Source organism: Grampus griseus, assembly GCF_964374135.1.
Source record: "Grampus griseus genome assembly, chromosome: X".
NCBI classification, from domain to species: domain Eukaryota; kingdom Metazoa; phylum Chordata; class Mammalia; order Artiodactyla; family Delphinidae; genus Grampus; species Grampus griseus.
In genome coordinates this window covers 40,976,083-40,996,338 of record NC_138999.1, presented here as the reverse complement: position 1 = coordinate 40,996,338, position 20,256 = coordinate 40,976,083, and the positions used below count along the sequence as shown (strand labels likewise).

The following is a 20,256-nucleotide window of genomic DNA, read 5'->3' as shown; positions in this document are numbered from 1 at the left end:
ATATTTTCTCAGAAAAATGGATGATTCTATGTCTGGGGCAAGAAATGGGTAAGATCAACCTCGAATATCATGTTGAGCCAAAAAGCAATGAGGCTATCAAAGGCCAATAGGGTTTTATCAAAAGGATACAGGAGCCAGCTTGAAGAGGCTCCTAATGACCAAAGATGAGACATGGTGAGATCAGAAGGAATAATGCCTGCAAGTTATCGAAACATACTGAATATATAAAGTCATGAGCTCATAATGATATTCAGAAGAGACACAAACAAAATTCACTGGACACCACTATAGGTTGCTAGGGCACTGACTTTTTACTCTGAAAATCGATGCTTAATTATTTCTCCTTTATTTACTCTGCTTTTCTGATATGAAGCATATTTCAAGTTAGCCAAACAGCTCAGTGTACGAGAAGTTCTGTTAACATCTATTAATAAATGCAGAGGTAATGACACACTTTGAAAATGATCATTTTGAAACTCCTAATAAAATAACTGGATCAGGCAACAATCATCAATGGCTTTAGCATCCCATAGGGAAGACTGACAGGAAACTCTACAATAAAAAGACTGTCACCACCTGAGCCTAACAATATTGGCATCACTAGAAGTACAACAATCAAATATTATGTGCCTTCTCATTATAGGAAATAGTACCACCTGTGAAATATTTCCCCCAAAAGACTAAACCTGAGTGTAAACAAGGCTTTGATTTAACTTCTAATCTACAAGAACTATAGAGGAACAAATTAAACAAACCCATGCATACTACAGGACAACTGGCCACATTTCTTTTACAAGACGAAGGCACGAAACAAACAGGGGAGGGGGAACACCTGTTTCTGGTTAAGAGCGATATAAGCTACAAAACAACCGCATACAGTGAGTGAGTGGGCCAGTTTTAGATCTGGATCAAATTAACCGTAAAAATACATAAAGAATGTTTTTAGACAATTAGGGAAATTTGAACATGAACTAGTTAGTTGATGATATTAAGACATTGTTAATCATGTTAGACGTGATAATACACCCCACTTAAGAAAACATTTATGTAGCTGTCAAATTGTTATGGTATAATCTTATGGTATATAAAATATACCTTAATAAAACTGTTATTAGAAAGCATTCATTTTTAATTTCACTTTGTTTAAGACACATACTGAAATATTTAGGGATGAAATGACAAGACATATCAAAATTTGATTAAAATATTTTAGCAAAAAGGAGAATATATAGATTATTTTTTAAAGTATGGCAAAAGGTTGATAAAACTGGGGGATGGGTACACATGGGGTCATTGGAAGCTACTTCTGAGTAGAAACAGTACATTTGGAAATTTGCAAAAAAGAGTTTAGAAAGCATTTCAAACCAAATAAATATGAACTAAAAAGAAAAATCTGATAATGTAGGGTTTCCAGTTTTGTAGAGAGTAGAAAGTTTGAATTAAGGTAGAATGGAATATGCTTTTATTCAGGATCACTAAAAGAAATAAGTAGATATATCTTTTAAAGTCAGATATTTATTACTGAAAGTTCCTGTATTCTACAAAGACAATATAATCTAGAATTCAGAAATACAATTTTGGTAGAATTACCCAAGTATGTAACTTGGTTGCTATCCTTTGAATAGGATATGAAGAGCTTCCAATAAGTGACTTAATTTGCCAACAAAGAAACATCAACAAAAAAGGTGGACAAGTGCATCAGTTTTGATTAACATGTGTGGACCCTAAATTTTAAAAAAACTACACCACCAACAATGCGCTTTTTAAGCAGTTCTATTTGTCTCTCTATCTAATGATGAGGACTACAGTTACTTCAAAGTGCTTACTTCAAGTGACTATTTCAAACTGAATTATGAGGTCAACAAGATCACTGGTCATGTTTTTACTGTTTTAATGTGACTGTCTTATCAAATAGCTTGCAGTAGCCTTAAATCTAAATATTTGAACTGTCATGAAAAAATTGTGAGACTTCGAAGTAAACAAAAAAGATTTCTGGATATCCTATCTAATGAACTCTTCTGTGTTATTTAACATGACCTTGGAACAAGTCACTGTCACGTCTCAATTAGGTTACAGCAACAGCCTCCCAGCTGGTCTCTCTGTTTCTCCCTTAGAGTAACCAGAATGATAAAAGCTACATTTTAAAGGGACCATGGCATTCATATGCTCTAAAACCTCCAGTAATATGTCTATATTTTTCTTATTTTTAATTTTTCTAAAAATAACTGACAGTTTAAAGTAATAGTGTGAACAATGCATTAGGTGTTTATAGCATATGTAATAGTAAAATATATAATAGTGACACAAGGATGGGAAGGAAGATTTGAGAATATGATGTTATTAGGTCCTTATATACTACAGGTGATGTGGTATAATATTATTATAAGGTGGACTCAAATTATTTAAATATGTATACTGTAAAACCAAAGGTGACCATTAAATAAGATTTAGGAAAAGAGGTATAAATACTAAGTCACTAGGGGAGGTAAAATGGAATCATTAAAAAATACCCAATTAAACAGAAAAAGAGGTAACAAAAAACAAAGAACAAATGGAACAGAAAGCAGCTAGCAAGATGGTAGATATTGATCCAACGATATCAATCCCTTTCAATATGAATGGTGCAAACACACCAGTTAAACACAGACTTCCCTGGTGGTGCAGTGGTTAAGAATCTGCCTACCAATGCAGGGGGTACAGGTTCAAGCCCTGGTCCGGGAAGATCCCACGTGCCGCGGAGCAACTAAGCCCGTGCACCACAACTACTGAGCCTGCGCTCTAGAGCCCACAAGCCACAACTACTGAGCCTGCGAGCCACAACTACTGAAGCCCGCGTGCCTAGAGCCCATGCTCAGCAACAAGAGAAGCCACTGCAATGAGAAGCCCGTGTACCGCAACGAAGAGTAACGCTTGCTCACTGCAACTAGAGAAAGCTCGGGGGCAGCAACGAAGACCCAAGGCAGCCAAAAAAAAAAAAAAAGACAGAGACTGTCAAATTGGATTGAAAAGCAAGAACCAACTATATGCTGTCTACAAAAAATTCACTTTAGACACACAGACTTTGATAAGTTCAAAGAAAAGGGATAAAGCTTTATGATGAAACACTAACAACCAAACAAAAGGTGGAGTAGCTGTATTTCAGACAAAGCAGATTTTAGAACAAGGAAGATTATCAGAGACAAAGAGGGACATTACATAATAATAAAGGATTCTTCAAGAAGACATAATCCTAGATGTGTATGCACCTAACGACAGAGTTTCAAAATTCACAAGGCAAAATCTGATAGAGTCTGAAAAAAGAAATAGACGAATCTACAATTACAGTTGAAGACTTTGACACTCCTCTAATTCATAGAGCAAGTAGGCAGAAAATCAGTAAGGATATAGATGACCTAAATAACGCTATCAACCAAGCCGACTTAGTGGACATTTATAGAACATTTCAGCAAAGAAAAGCAGATTATATATTCTTCTCACCTGCACATAGATTATTCACCAAGATAGACTATATTCTGTTCCAGAAAACAAGCCTTAACTTATTAAATAAAATACAAATCATACAATGTGTGTTTTCAGACCATAACAGCATTAATCTAGAAATCAGTAATAGAAACACATCTGGACAATCTCCCAAATGTTTGGAAATTAAACATTATACTTCTAAATTATCCATGGATCAAGTGAAAAGTCTCAAGGGAAACTACTACATCAGGGGTCAGCACACTTTTTCTGTAAAGGGCCAGATGAGAAATATTTTAGGCTTAGTGAGCCATACAATGTCTGTCACAACTAATCATCTCTGCTGTTACAGTGCAATAGCAGCAAAACATAATAAATAAAAGAATGAGTGTGGCTATGCTCTGATAAAACTTCATTTAAAAAACGTACAGTAGGCCATACTTTGCCAAACCCTGAATTAAATGAAAATACATCATATCAAAATTGGCAGAATGCAGCTAAAGCAGCATTTAAAGGAAAATTTCTAACACAAAATACATATACAGTCAATCCTCATTATTTGTGGATTCCTTATTTGCTAATTGCTTACTTGGTAAAATTTATTTTACCAAATAGGTAAAATATTTTACTGAAAATCAATACTTGTCTTTTCATGGTCATTCATGGACACACACAAAGTGGCAAAAAATATGAGCTGCCTGACATGCATGTTTCCAGGTAAATTTGAACAAAGTGATGCTCTGCTTTCTTGTTTCAGCATTCATTCTGTAAACAAGTGGCCTTTTCACAGTCCATCTAGTGCCACATTTTTATACTTTTTGTTGGTAATATCAGTGTTTAAAATGGCCTTCAAATGTAGTGCTCAAGTACAGTCTAATGTTCCCAAGCTTAGGAAACCTGTGATGTGCCTTACAAAGAAAATGTCTGTTAGATAAGCTTCATTCAGGCACAAGTTACAGTGCTGCTGGCTGTGCGTTCAATGTTAATGAATCAAAAACATATCTAAATGAGGTGTCTTTAAACAAAAGCACACATACAACAAGGTTATACTGATTGGTTGAAAGAAATGTTGTGACCAGAGACTTGCAGGAACCTAGCCCTGCATTTCTCCTAGGAGTAGCAATTCAGTACTCACTGATTCAGTGTTCACAGCAACTTTATAGAACAGACCTACTGTGAATAACGAGTATCACTCTATTAGAAAAGAAGAAATCAGTAACCCAAACTTAAACCTTAAGAAACTAGAGAAAGAAGAGCAAATTAAACCCAAAGCAAATGAAAGGAAGGAAATAAATATTAGAGCAGAAACCAATGAAACTGAAAAGAGAAAAACAATAGAGAAAATCAATAAAACAAAAAGCTGCTTCTTTGAAATTATCAATAAAGTGATAAACCTCTATCGAGGCTAATCGGAGAGGGAGAGGCCTCAAATCACCAACAGGAGTATAAGAAGGACATCACTACTGATCCTACATACATTAATAATAAGGAAATACTATAAACTCTACACCTATAAATTTGATAACTCAGATGAAATGAAACAATTCCCTGAAAGACAAAAACTATCAAAATTCACCCAAGAAGACAAATATATCTTAAAGAGCTCTCTATGTAATAAATAAATAAAATGTATGGCTAAAAATCTTTCCCCCAAGTCTTCAGGCCCAGATGGGTTTCACTGGCAAATTCTACCAGACATTTAAGGAAGAAATGATACTAATTCTCTATAATCTCTCCAAGATCACAGAAGAAGAAGGATACTTCTCAACTCATTTTATGAGGCCAGCATTACACTAATATCAAAGCCAGAGAAAGATACTACAAGAAAAGAAAACCACAAACCAATATGCTTCATGGACAAAGATGTAAAAATCTACAATAAAATATTAGCAAATTGAATCCAGCAATATATTAAAGGGATAAAACATCGTGATCAACGGGGTGCATCTCAGGAATACAAGGTTGGTTCAACATTCAAAATTAACAAAAGTCACTTACCAGATTAAATGACTCAATAATAAAAAAACACGACCATCTCAATAAATACAGAAAAAGCATTCAACAAAATTCAACATCATGTGTGATAAAAAATCAACAGGGACTTCCCTGGTGGTCCAGTAGTTAAGAATCCACCTTTCAATGCAAGTGATGCGGGTTCAACCCCTGGTCGGGGGACTAAGATCCCACATGCTGCAGGGCAACTGAGCCTGAGCGCCACAACTACTGAGCCTGCGTGCCAAAACTAGAGAGCCTGCATGCCGCAACTACTGAGCCTGCATGCTCTGAAGCCCACACACCACAACTAGAGAGAAGCCCATGGGCTGCAATGAAGAGCCCGTGCACCGCAACGAAAAGATCCCACTTGCTGCAACTAAGAACTGACACAGCCAAGAAAACCCCCAAAAACAAAAAAAGCCCTCAACAAACATGAATAGAATGAAACTCCCTCAGTCTAATAAAAGGTATGTATGAAAAATCTACAACTACCATCATTCTTAATGGTGAGACTGAACACTTTCACCCTGAGATCAGAAACAGGGCAAGGATGTCCTCTTCTCACTATTCTACATAGCATAATAGTGGAAGTCCTAGCCAACGTAATAATGCAAGAAAAAGAAATAAAATGCATGTCAAAGAGACAGAGGAACTAACCTAAAAGAGCTCCCAAAGGCTAAACTGGAACAATTTGATAGTATTGGACTATAACCCAAAGAATAAAATACATATCTATGAGTTCCTACTGATAGACATAAATGACTGAATAAATAAATGGGAGAGAAGGGACAAATCTTTCTTACAGAATTCCAAATAATGTATGTAGATACTCCCCTCTCTAGGAGGTGGAGCTTAATTCCCTCTCCTTGAGTGTAGACTGGTCTTAGTGACTCAACTTCCAAAGACCATAGAAAGAACTTCCAAAGAGTATAGAAAGGGGAAAAAAGGAAATTTACAGTGTTCAAGAAACCTGGCAGATACCACCTGAACCAAGTCACTAAGGTCAACATCACCAGCATTAAGTCATGTTGCTATCATGTGCCCTATGATGTGATGTGATGTGACGTGATGAGAAGGGCACTTCACCTCTTCTCCAAAACCCATAACCCCAGTCTAACCAGAGAAAACACCAGACAAACGCAAACTGAGGGACATTCTACAAAATAACTTACCAATACTGCTCGAATATTTCAAGGTTATGAAAAACAAGGAAAGACTAAGGAACTGTCACAGATTAGAAGAGATTAAGGAGATAGGATGACTAAATGCAATGTGGGATCTTGGATTGAATTCTGGAACAGAAAAAGGACATAAGTGAAAAAAACCCGGTGAAATTTGAATAAAGTTTATAGTTTGAGTAAATAGTATTTTACCCATGTAAATTCCTTAGTTTCAACAAATGTATCATGCTTATGTTAACATAAGAGGAAGGTGAGTTTCAAAACTCTCTGTACTACCTTTGCAATTTTTCTGAAAATCTAAAATTATTCCAATATAAAGAGTTTATTTTAAAACAAAAATGTCTAGTAGATTCTCATCTCACTCAAACTAGAAGCCACAGTCTCTACAGTGGCCTACAAGGCCCTATATAATCTGATTCCTCTTTTACTACTTCTCAGATCTCATCTATGTTTGTTGAATAAATGAATGAATGACCCTCTAAAACAAAGGAACCCAAATCTGACTAATCATCAGAACCATCTGGGGAACTTTTTAAAATGCAGATTCTAAGGGAATATCTCAGAGATATTTGAATCAGTCTTTCTGGGGTGGGAGGTGGAAATTTAAATCTTTAACAGCACCCCAGACAGTTCTGAGAATCAGTCAGATTTGGAAGATTCTCAAGATGAAAAACACAACGAATTCTCTCATTTGGCTGTCAAATAGCTTCATTAATTGAAAGGAAATAATTATGACTACTTTAACTGAAGAGGAAAACTTAGAGACTCTAAAGTATAAACTATTTGAAATAAAAGTGAATTTTCAAAAGAATAAGTGCATCCCCCTGCTAAGAACAGTGGTTTGCAACTGGGAGCAATTTTGTCCGCCACGGGGCATTTGGCAATGTCTGGAAACATTTTTGGTTGCCATAACTGGGGCAGTGTGCTATTGGTACCTAGTCAGTAGAGGCCAGAGATGCTGCTAAACATCCTATAATGTACAAGACAGCCCACCACAGCAAAGAATTATCTAAAATGTCAACAGTGCTGAAGCTGAGAAACTCTCCTCAGAATGACTGATGGCCACTTTTACATAAGGACCCAATCCATCCAACACCTGCTGGAATATCTCCACAGACAGCCTGCTCATTATTCTACATCAATCAATGCACTATTGGGCAGCTTAAAATTTTCCCCCAACTTTTCTTTTGAAAAATTCCAAACATTGTAGAAAAGTTGAAAGAATAACAAACATCCATTTGCTCTTCACTTACACCCATCAAATGTTAACATTTGGCCACATTTGCTTTGCCACACACTATACACATATACACACATGCACACACAGACATGCACAAACACACACACTTTTTTGTTTTGCTGAGCCACTTGAAAATAGCAGACATCATAACACTTCAGCATGCATCTCCTATGTAACCACAGTACCACTATCATACTTAAGGATACAACAATGATTCCAAAATATCATCCTCAAACTTCCCCAGTTGTCCCCAAAATGACTTCTACAACTTTATAGTTCACCCCACCCTAACCCAAAATCCAATTAAGGTTCACTCCTTGTATTTAATTGTTAGGTTTCTTTTAATCCAGAACAGTCCCCCATTGTTTTTGTCTTCCAGGACATTGTCTGAAGAGTCCTAGCCAGTTATCTTGTAAAATGTCTTCTATTTTTGATTTGTTTCAGTTTCCTCATGGTGTCATTTAACATGTCTCCAGATTTCCTTTCTTTCCTATAAACCAGAAATTAAGTCTTGGCTCGATTAGATTCAGGTAAAATATTTTTGGCAAAAATACTTCATAGATGATGATGTGTATTTCTCATTGCATCACATTAGGAGAAATACAATGTCAGGCTGCCCTGCCATCAGTGATGCTAAGTTTGATCACTGGGTTAGTGTGATGATCATCAAATCTCTGCTCTAAAGGTATACTTCCCATTTGAATTAGAATGTATAAGTATCCTACTTTTTATCAACTTTTACCCCAATAGTTTTAGCATCCACTGATAACCTTTGTCTGAATTAATTATTACAACAGGGGTTAGAAAATGGTGATTTCTGAAGTCTATCATTCCTTCTACGTTTATTAGCTCAGAGTATTCTATAAAGAGCAGAAGAGCTTTCCTTATTCCCTCTCCCCCCGCCCCCCTTTTTTGGGTGCTTAATACACATTTATTAACTGAATACATTCAATACTGTTGATTTCTCAAATTAGATAAAAAGCATGGGCTGATGAGTTTTATGGAGATATTTCTCAGATTATAAAAACAAATTTTAAACAGGATCTGTGACTACTTAGATGAGAAACTGATTATTACTGTGAGGCAATTTGGGGTCCTGGAGAAAGGGTCATTTCAAGCTAATGGAAGAGTGCCTCTCCTAATAGAGGATAGGAAGCTTCTAGATCGTGGGAATGTCTAGCAGTCATTCATGATATCCGTGTAGACCATATAGTTAGGTAGATTCCAAGCTGGCTGGGCACGCTGGTCCATAGTTCAGTGCCAATTTCCTCTCCCCTCTTTTTCATTATCACTATGGATGCATGGATTTCTATTGTTGTTTAATCAATTCCCTTCATTATTGTTTTTGATGCTCAAATTGACCCAAATTTGGCCAGTGGACACTTCTTGAGACTCCTTCAAGCTGGCTCCTGTGACCTTTTGACATAACTTCATTAGTCTTTGACCACTTCCGATGGACATCTCTGGTTTTAAAAGCTGTTTATATGATATTTATTTGCTGAAATTCCTATAACATCTGTCCATTGGTTTTGGTTCTACTTTTTTCAGGAACAGAACATTTTATTTCTTCCATGTGGAATGTTATGTGACTTAAACACATATTATGGCTGGGTTGGAGCAATTCTGTGAAACCACTTCACTAACATCACACAAGTATATAAATCATTAATTTAGGCCTACTCATATGCTCACTTCATCCCTAATCCTCACACTTTAGGATGTCTATTACACACACTTATTACTTAATTCAGTTTCTGAAAGCTGCTGAGAGTTTAAAGATTTGTTTCCAAGGTTTCATCAAATTTTCCCGTATCAAAATGGCTGCATCAAAGGAGCCGGGTCATAATTTCCTATATATGATCTGGGATAGATTCATGCACTGGTTGGAGCCAGTCCTTGGTACTACTAGAATAACCACTAAGGTATATGAAATACTGTATTACTACTTAAGGGCCGAATTGCACCCAGCATTAGTTATTAAAGTTATCCTAACAATCCTCCAATATTTTCATACAGGTTTTTGCAGTTTATTACAACTTATTTATACATAAAGAGCATGTAAATGCAGATGTGCCTTCCTTCTAGGGTATATCCAATCAGCATTACCTATTACCATATATATTTGCTCAGGCCAGTCAAGAAAAGCCTGATGAGCCTAGAGCAAAAAATGTCCCTGCCGTAATAGATGAACGGTACTCTGTCTTCTAGAATACATAGAGGCAAATAGCAACACTTCAGGAGGGCACAGGAACTCTAGTTCCTCTGTTTGTAGACATATTTCCAGTATCTGACAACTTAATCAGATCATGTTAAATACACAGAATAGTATACTGTTTTATTTATATTTCTTATTCCTTTTCCAGTATGGTCAAAGCACACTGAAGGCAGAAAGAATCCTTATCAAGTGCTTTGTAACTCTGGGCAGGGAGAAGGAAATGCTCACTCACTATAGTACAATAATAATAATAAAATAATTTAAAATAATAAAATGTGACTTTCAAGAACGAAGGTGACAGAACAGGGAAAAAAAAACCTAATGCCTAATTTCTAGGTGATTACATATGGCTTTTCGAATGATGTGAAATTTTGACATTTCTGAATAGTAATAGGAAAAACATAAAACAAATGACAAAGAGAAGACAATGTAAGAGAAATACTAAAGGCAAGAGTAAATCAAATCAGCAGGTCAAGGGAAAAACCACAAAAGTATACCAATCATCCAGAAGGTACCTTTGTTCAGAAGAGGAAGGAAGTCAGGTGCTTTTTCCCGAAAAACCCTTTGAGCATCTTCAGCTTTCATTGATACCTCCTTTGTCTGAACCAGGAAAAAGCCTTTACCAACCAGCTGTGGGAAATAAAATTTCATTTACATTTTAAAATGACCTGAGACTAAAACAATATTTTCCTATTCTACAATTTTTCTGTATAAAATGTAACACAGTGCTCTGATTTTTGTTTTAGTTATAACTGTAATTAATTCAGAGTGTTTTCTATAAACAAGTTTTCACATACACAAGATTCTTTCTTCCAGATGGGTGGTTCTGATTAAGGATTAGTACTGCCACTCCAATAAAGATGTTAAAAAAAAAAGAATTAGTACTGCCTACTGTTACAATTAAGGGTCAAATAAATGTAAATTAGCCCTCAAAATTTTAAACTTTATTAAAAAAATTTTGTTGACTGAAACTAACAGAAGCTTTAGTTTGGTGACACTGTCCAGTGAGAGGAGAATCATTAACTAAAGTATGGTACATTCACAAGATAAAATACCATAGTTTGTTAAATATAACAAATGATAAAAGGGAGAAAGCTTATATAATACTGTTAATTTTAAAAAGCATGATTCAAATTTATATAGTATAGCACAATAACGCTAGAATACATTTATGGAGTACTTACTACGTGCCAGGCAGTTTTATGTGTTCTACATGTAAAACACGTTTAATCCTCTCACGAGGCAGGTATTATTATTACTCTCATTTTACAGATGAGAAACTAAAGCACAGAGTGGTTAAGAAATCTGCCCATGGTCACACAACTATTAAGGGACAGAGCTGTGACGTGAACCCAATTAAACTGATTACAGACTAAATAAATTAAAATTATTCCTACGAAGACAATTCAAGGTACAGCACATTATGGATGATTTTTAAACTTATTTCTACTCTTATTTCTACAGTTCTCTACAATGAGTATACATTAATTTTTAAAATAATTATGAAAGTATTTTTTAAAAATGCAAAGCAATTCAACCAATTAAAGCCTATTGAGTTTTTAATTATAAAAGTAACAAATAGGCTCAATACAGGACATTTATTTTTTTAAAACATTTAAAAAATAAAAAACAGAAACAAAGAAATATCAACCAAAGTGCTACCACTCAAAGATGCCACTGCTATATAGGTATACTTCCTTTTTTTTGGCCACGCTGTGTGGCTTGTGGGATCTTAGTCTTAGTTCCCCTAACCAGGGATGGAACTCGTGGCCCCTGCAGTGGAAGCGCGGAGTCCTAACCACTGGACCACCAGGGAAGTCCTGGCATACTTCTTTTTACCCTTCCGGTTTTCGTTTTCCTCCATTACAGAAATAATACATGTTTTATGTAAAATCCATAGGGCTACGAACAAGAAAAGAAAACCCTGCTCCTAATCCACTTCCTAAAAAGAACCACAACTGTCAACATTTTAGTATATATAACTCTCCAGACTTACCTACTTTAAAAAAAAAACAGATACGTAATATTCTACAAATTTTCACTTACTTGGTTGTGAACATTTTCCAACTATTCTACTACAAAATCAGTTTTAATGGTTGATAGTATTTCATTCTATGGCTACGTTATTCCATACCATTTCATCAAATTGGATTCAAACTCAAATCCTTTTCCAGAGCCCTCAATGCTGCCTCAGAAAAAGAGAAACATCCATAAAAATGTAGCAGAAAATTACATAAACATCACTGCCAGATAATGACTGCAAAGTTACTTAAATTATCAGAAACAATCCCACATCTGTTTCTAATTCTCTAGACTGCTCAATACCTCTCATTTTATAGTCAGACACATAAACTGACAAAAGTAAGATGATTAATTCAAAACACTGTTACCTAAAAACAATGAACTATGAAACTAGTATATTTACTTTGATATTTCACTGCAGACATGTGAAGAGACTCTTTTTCATGAAAATTCTTCTACTTTTAAGCTTTTTTTTTCTTTTTGCGGTACGCGGGCCTCTCACTGCTGTGGCCTCTCCCGTTGCGGAGCACAGGCTCTGGACGCGCAGGCCCAGCGGCCATGGCTCACGGGCCCAGCTGCCCCGCAGCATGTGAGACCTTCCCGGACCGGGGCATGAACGCGTGTCCCCTGCATCAGCAGGCGGACTCCCAACCACTGCGCCACCAGGGAAGCCCCTACTTTTAAAGACTTGAAAATAGAGGTAACTACCCAACTTTAATATACAATAAGTTATATATTAATATACATGTATATATACATATACATGTATACACGTATATGTTAATATACAATAAGTTATACAACTTTAAGTTATACAATACTTCCAAACAATTCCAAATACTTTAATTTATCCTGTGCTTATCTGTGATATAGTTAAGAGGCAGCAAGAAATCTGATCTTTAGGTAAGAAAACTGAGGCCTAGTAACTTCTCTTGACTCCTATGGAATGTACTTTCTGGTTTACCCAGTTTTTCTGGACTTCCTACTCTCTCAAGTTTTACACTTCCTACCTTAAAAAATCATTATGATATGTTTAATTTATGAAAACACTATGAAACAAAATTCTGTGCTACTCCTAGGATTTAACAAAACCAGAGTTAGCAATCACAGTTCCAGTCTAAGCTGTTCTAAGACATTTGTGTTATGATACGAGAAAAGACTCAAGTTTCATTTTTTTCTGTCTCAGCATTAACTAGCTTCTACACATATTTTCCAGGGAACTTGAGCTTCACTTTTTAAAAAATATGTAATCGCTCTCTTGATATGTAACTTACCGGTCTTTCAGCACGCTGTGATACCCTCTTCACATGTACTTAGCATTTTCTTCTTTTTGTTCTCTTAATTCTGTGATTTCAGAATTAGTCAGGATAACTCTAGCCAAAAAGTCCCAGGGTTTTTCCTTCTAGGCTGGAGGGTAGTATCTGCCTTGCCTCCACACACTTTTGGTCACATTCCAGCTCCACCAGGCATTTATCAACCTTCCTTTACCACTGAGGCAGCATAATAGCATCATGCTTAAGGGTTAAGACTATGGCCTACAAAGCCAAACTGCCTGGATTTAAATCATGGCTCTGCTACTTACCAGCAAGTGACCTTTTGCAAGTTACTTACCTTCTCTGTGGCTCATTTTTCTTATCTGTATAAAGAGAAACAATGGCACCTACTTCATAGGTTATTCCTGAATTAAGTGAGTTAATTCACTTAAATACTGTACAACAGTCACCTGACGTATAATAAACACTATATTAACTGCTAGCTATTATTATTGTCATCATTTTTGTTACTGTTATTGCTGGATTTTTATTTAAATTATTTTGTAATCCAGAAGGACATCTAAAGAACATCACTCTTCCTGGTCATATTGCAAAAAGTGCACACAACGGTGCCATTTTGTACAACAGATATCAAAAGTTAAAAGGTTAAGGACATCTGATGACTCATGAAGAATGACAGTGTTTGTTTTGACGGCTTTTTTCTTTAAACATACTGTACATTCTTTATGTCCTCTCCTCATTATCTACCAAAAAGGAGTTTAACCTGAATAATTACCTCTCTTGAAAACTGTATGTAGATTTTTTAAAAAATCACCATACAGTATAATGAAAATGTTTACCTCTCAGATGTTGGATTAACATGTGATTAGATAGCTCAAAGGCCAGAGCACTTTTTCTATATCTCACCAGATCCATAGCACATTTTTATCAGATTGGCATAATCAAGAAAGAAAATATCAAAGTCTTAAGATTATACTTGGCTTCTGTTGTTTTTAAAACTGGACCTCAGATATACTTTGTGGATTTCAGACATGGGTTTTCTACATTGTAGAATGTATAAGCTACAGAGAGGTGGTCATTTTTCTAGTTTTTTTTTTTTTTCTAAAACCGTTCCTTTTGACAGAAGTGTTACAACTTAAAAAAAAATCCATTCAAAGAGAGTTTTCCATTCACCTCTCCATTTCTGGAAGTTTGATTTTTAAATTCAAACAGACTCTTTCTGAAGAAAGCCTGATTAATGACTAATCAATACATCCTACTGCTGCCTCCCCACTGGAGGAACTGCTGCTTCTGGAGCCCCTAACCTCCACATCCCCATTTATTTTTCAAGTGAAAGCTGCTACCCAAAGAACCCTTCTCTACTCCTGAAAGCACTAAAAGCCCCTGCTCATGAGTCCACAATCTCTGCTGTCGCAGCTGCCACCTCATTGTTTCACACCAACTTCCTCTTCATGGCAATAAGGCAAAGGAAAGTAATGTGGAGGTTGCTCTCAGCCAAAACGGGCTCCAAAAGTTGTATGCCTAAATGCCTTCCCCACACCTTAAACAGTTAAAAACTCCAAATAAATTTCCCCACTAAATAATTATAAAAGGTCACGCTTTACTTTGCAGTACTACTTTTGTGAGCTCCCATGGAAATCAGTTATGATAAAGAATGGAAGTTCTTTGAGGGTAGAGAATTTTGTCTATTTATCTCCACTCCCAGCATATATTTCATCAGCTCTAAACTGCCATCAATTGTAAGATGCATTTCAGAGAAGCAAAACTGTGGAAAACAAAGGTGCATCCTATAATCAATGAAAGATGGTGACAGAGTAACCTGCACATAATGAGTGCTTAACAGATGCTTCCTGAATTGAATTGTTTTTAAAAAGTTTCTTTGGGAAAGTATTTGAGGCCTAAGCAACTAGCTTGCAGATAAATCTGTAGGGGGCAGAGGACTATAATTTAAGGATTGCCTGTATTTCTAATAGCCAATTTGAAAAGAATGGACGCTCTCCAGAAAGTGGTGTGTTTCTATGTAGGTGTATGTCTGTTTCTCTTCTCTCTCTTCTCCTTACCTCATCAATTAATTTCCTGGCATTTGCGATAGTATAATCACCAGCAAATAATACCACTAAGCATGACTCATCACTGTTCTTCTGTCTCTGACCCCGGGACACTGGAACGATACTTCTACTGGCTTCTGTGGAAAGGCGGACAGCTTTGAGCTCTTCAGTAGTAGGTAGAGGAACATGGTCCTGAATGACAGCATCTTCTGGAAGAAGGCTCCAATTGAGTTCTCCTGACACAGGTGTAAAGTCATGAATGTTACTCCAGGTATTATTGAAGATACTGAGCCCTGCATCTTTGAACTGGAAAGCTAATTCAGGGTAGTACCATTGAAAACAGCCAAACTTGATATTCGTGGAAGACTCAATAATGGGCTGAGTGGCACAGCACAAAAAGACTTCCAGCTTTCTACAATCCCGCACACGAAACTGTTGGCAGGCTAATGCACACTTGCAATCTCTGCAATTCCGGAAAAACACACTGCCTTTCACCGGTCCCAGAAAAATGACACAGTTAGTACAGTCATCAATAGTAACTGTAGCAGAGTGATCAAAAATATAGATGTTACAGTTCTCACAGTCTTGAATGAGAAACTGTTGTCCTGCCACTTTCCCAGGTAAGCGACCTACTGTTTCATCCTTCAGTCCACTGAACATGTAGTCTTTCGGATCAACCTGCAGGAACAAAACACAGACCTTGAGTATTATTGACATTATTCAGCAAACATTAATTGTCTATTGGGAGTCAGGAACGATTTTTATTGCTAAAATAATGTTCCAACTCTTACTGACTTTGCGACATAATAAGAAAATGAGCACGACAAAAAACTTTTTTTAAATAAATACATAAAAGGCATGAGGGGAAGAAAGGGAGAGGAAACTGTTATAGATAAAGAAAGACTCAGGACATACCAACCAAATGATGTGTGGACATTGTTGGATCCTGTTTTAACATATCAACTGTAAAAGTACATTTTGGAAACAATTGGGGAAATTCTCATACATACACACAGCATACTGGATGATATTAAGGAATATTTCAGCTTTCAGCCTTTTCTTTTTCTGATGTTTCACTTTTAAAAAACTTCTGCGTCTTTAAAACTTCTGAACTTGGAAATACACCCAGATAGGAATATGTTTCTGTATCTTTCCATAAATTGATGCCTAGGTCTTAGTTTCTAAACCCTGACTGATTTCTGCAATATGCTACAGAAAATGGAAGCACCTGAAGGCCCAAGAATCACTATATGTCAGAATTTGCATCTACAAATTTGATTTAAACATTTACTGAGCTACTCCTACAATGTAAAATTTTCAAATTTCACCATTTCCATCTTTAGGCATTTTAAACTAAAGCTCACAGAATCTTTTACACAGTGTGTCTGGAATCTGTTACATTATTTTTTAAATTTTAGCTGACCTCTCAAAATATAGTCATTAAAAGACCATTTTGATTTTTCTAAATTACTTTTAAATCTACTTGCACTGTCTTAACCTCTTTGTGAATATTAAATTTCATACAAAACTATTCATGTACCAGAAACAGGCTCCCATAGGTATGGTACACAAAAACTTGATTATTTACAAAGGATAATTTAATCATCTTAATCGTTAGCAAACTAGCTTAAAGTGACTTATTCAGTATTACACAACAAATGTTGTACTCATCAGTTTTACACAATGTACTAGAAGTAGTATTGGTCTGTAGCATGAGCAATAAAAGACACAGTTAGTACAGTCATCAATAGTAACTGTAGCAGAGTGATCAAAAATATAGATGTTACAGTTTTCTAGTCTCAATTTTGTCACCTATGAGCAACATGAATGAAAAAGGCACTTTAACTTTCTAGATCTTCATTCAGCCATTCAGCCATTTGAACACCCAATAGGAGCCAGACATTGTTTTAAGCACCAAAATGAATATGACCAACTCTTTCCGTAAAAAAAGTGAACACTAACCTAAACAAATGATTTTAAAACCACCTGGCTGTGTAATGAGAGATGCTCAGAATATTCTGGAAATACAGAGGAGGGACACCAGGCGCAGGGGAGGTAGGGGTGTAAGACTTCCTGTGCAAAGTGAGAATGAATAGCTGAAGTTCACCAGGTAAAAGGGGTAGTAGTAAAGGATCCTCCCTTCCCATATCAGGCAAAAGTGAAAGAATGAAATAAAATAAAACTCTTCAGGGAGTGTGAGGAAAAGTGAATGTGGTTTGGTGTTACCAGTGATACTGCAATGGGAGCAAATGAAGCTGGAGAGGTAGGCAGAGGCCATATTATGAAGCTTGGAAGTTCTCCGTGGACAAAGGGGTACCACAGAATGATTTAAATAAGCAAAATTTACATTTTAGGAAGATTGTTCTGGTAAGAATAATGACAAGTGGCGTGTGGATCGGAGAGGCAGTTGCAGTCATCCAGAAAGGGCTGGAACTAGAGCAGTGGTTAGCAGGGAAGAGGAAGATGGAATGAATTTGAGAAATACTGAGGAAGGAGAATCAGACGATTTAGTAATTCAATGGCTGTAGGAGGTAAGGCAGAAGGATGGGTCAAAAATGATTCCTAGTTATCTAGTCCAGTATTTTTCAACCTTTTTGACTACAATTCACATTAGTACATTCTCCAGCACAGCCCAGTACACGTATTTATGAGTATTTGTACATGTACACATACCAATGAAAGAAAAGTTTCACAAAATAATACTTACCCTTATTTTGTGTTAAACCCCAAATATTTTCTATTATCCCACCCACAGGTTTGAAGAAACACTGCTCTGGTTTATGTGATTGGATGTTGGTAGTGCCACACACCAAAAAAAAAAAAAAAAAAGAAAATATAAGAGGCAGCACAGGTTTAATGTGGGAAGAGGTGTTCAAGCTATTCCATTTCTAGGATTTTACAGGTGACACACATATATAAAGGTACAGTGTTCCAGTTTGGGCTCTATCAAGATACTGAACTAGCATAGTGGCTGGCTCCCAATTATCCAAGATCAATCTCAAATGGACCAAGTAAGAAAAACACCAAGAAAAGGGGAAACTATGAGACACCCCTGTGGTGGGTGTGGGAACAGAAAACAGAAAAGGAAACTCAGATTTCTTCTATTGCTTCTCCCCTTCCCAAATCTTGAGACAACAATGCTTCCCATACACCTGCTAGGACTCAGACCTCTGGTCCAGATTTCCCTGGGAGCAAATTCCGGTCAGGGCAGAAACCCTGTGCTGGCGAAGAGCTGAGAAAAATGGGTGGGGATTAATTTTGACAGTGGTTCAGGACCTCTCCAAATCCTCAGAACTGGCAACTTAAAATCTAAGGAGTTTCTTCTAATGCTGCTTCTCAAGTATTGATTGGTCAAGTGAACCAAAAAAAAAAAAAATCAACAAGGATCTAGGAGATCAAACCACACAATGAATAAGTTTGAGTTCTGCACACAACTAGCAGAGTATACTCACATTTTTTCTCAAGCACACATTGAAGGATTTTTTAAAAAATCATGTACTAGTACTAGATCATAAAGAAAGCCTCAACAAATTTTAAATATTAGATAAGTTACAGATTATTATATGCGACCAAGATGCAACTAAATTAGAAGTTAATAACAAAAGATACTTTAAAGAATCATTGTCTATTTGAAAATTTTAAAAACACAGTGCTGGACGAGGGGAAGATGGTGGAAGAGTAAGACGCAGAGATCACTTTCCTCCCCACAGATACACCAGAAATACATCTACACGTGGAATAACTCCTACAGAACACCTACTGAATGCTGTCAGAAGACCTCAGACCTCCCCAAAGGCAAGAAACTCCCCACGTACCTGGGTAGGGCAAAAGAAAAAAAGAAAAAACAGAGACAAAAGAATAGGGACGGGACCTGCACCAGTGGGAGGGAGCTGTGAAGGAGGAAAGGTTTCCACACACTAGGAGCCCCTTCACGGGCGGAGACTGCGGGTGGCGGAGGGGGGAAGCTTCGGGGCCGCGGAAGAGAGCACAGCAAAAGGGGTGCGGAGGGCAAAGCAGGGAGATTCCCACACAGAGGATCGGTGCCGACCAGCACTCACCAGCCCGAGAGGCTTGTCTGCTCATCCGCCTGGGCGGGCGGGGCTGGGAGCTGAGGCTCGGGCTTTGGTCGGAGCGCCAGGAGAGGACTGGGGTTGGCGGCGTGAACAGAGCCTGAAGGGGTTAGTGCACCACGGCTAGCCAAGAGGAAGTCCGGGAAAAGGTCTGGAGCTGCCGAAGATGCAAGAGACTTTTTCTTCCCTCTTTGTTTCCTGGTGCGTGAGGAGAGGGGATTAAGAGCGCTGCTTAAAGGAGCTCCAGAGACGGGCGCGAGCCGCGGCTAAAAGCGCGGACCCCAGAGACGGGCAGGAGACGCTAAGGCTGCTGCTGCCACCACCAAGAAGCCTGTGTGCGAGCACAGGTCACTATCCACACCCCCCTTCCGGGGAGTCTGTGCAGCCCGCCACTACCAGGTTCCCGGGATCCAGGAACAACTTCCCCGGGAGAACGCACGCCGGCCTCTGACGCCGCAGGCTCGCCCAGCACTCTGTGCCCCTCCCTCCCCCCGGCCCGAGTATGCCAGAGCACCCGAATCAGCAGCTCCTTTAACCCCGTCCTTTCTGAGTGAAAAACAGACGCCCTCCGGCGACCTATACGCAGAGGCGGGACCAAATCCAAAGCTGAGCCCCTGGGAGCTGTGAGAACAAACAAGAGAAAGGGAAATCTCTCCCAGCAGCCTCAGAAGCAGCGGATTAAAGCTCCACAATCAACTTGATGATTGAGGAGATGGACTTTGAGAGCAACATTTATGATTTTTTCCCCTTTT

General features: G+C 37.5%; 1 protein-coding gene across 1 annotated transcript in view; it reads right to left on the bottom strand.

Annotated features, from left to right (window-relative positions):
* The window catches only part of RP2 (RP2 activator of ARL3 GTPase), a gene marked incomplete at its 5' end in the record, with an annotated part of 41,915 nt that overhangs the window by 7,986 nt on the left and 13,673 nt on the right, over positions 1-20,256 (bottom strand). Inside the window, 2 exons of the mRNA XM_082681919.1 lie at positions 10,606-10,720; positions 15,447-16,112. Of these exons, the coding sequence (XP_082538045.1) occupies positions 10,606-10,720; positions 15,447-16,112 (781 nt within the window). The remainder of the gene's footprint in view (positions 1-10,605; positions 10,721-15,446; positions 16,113-20,256) is intronic.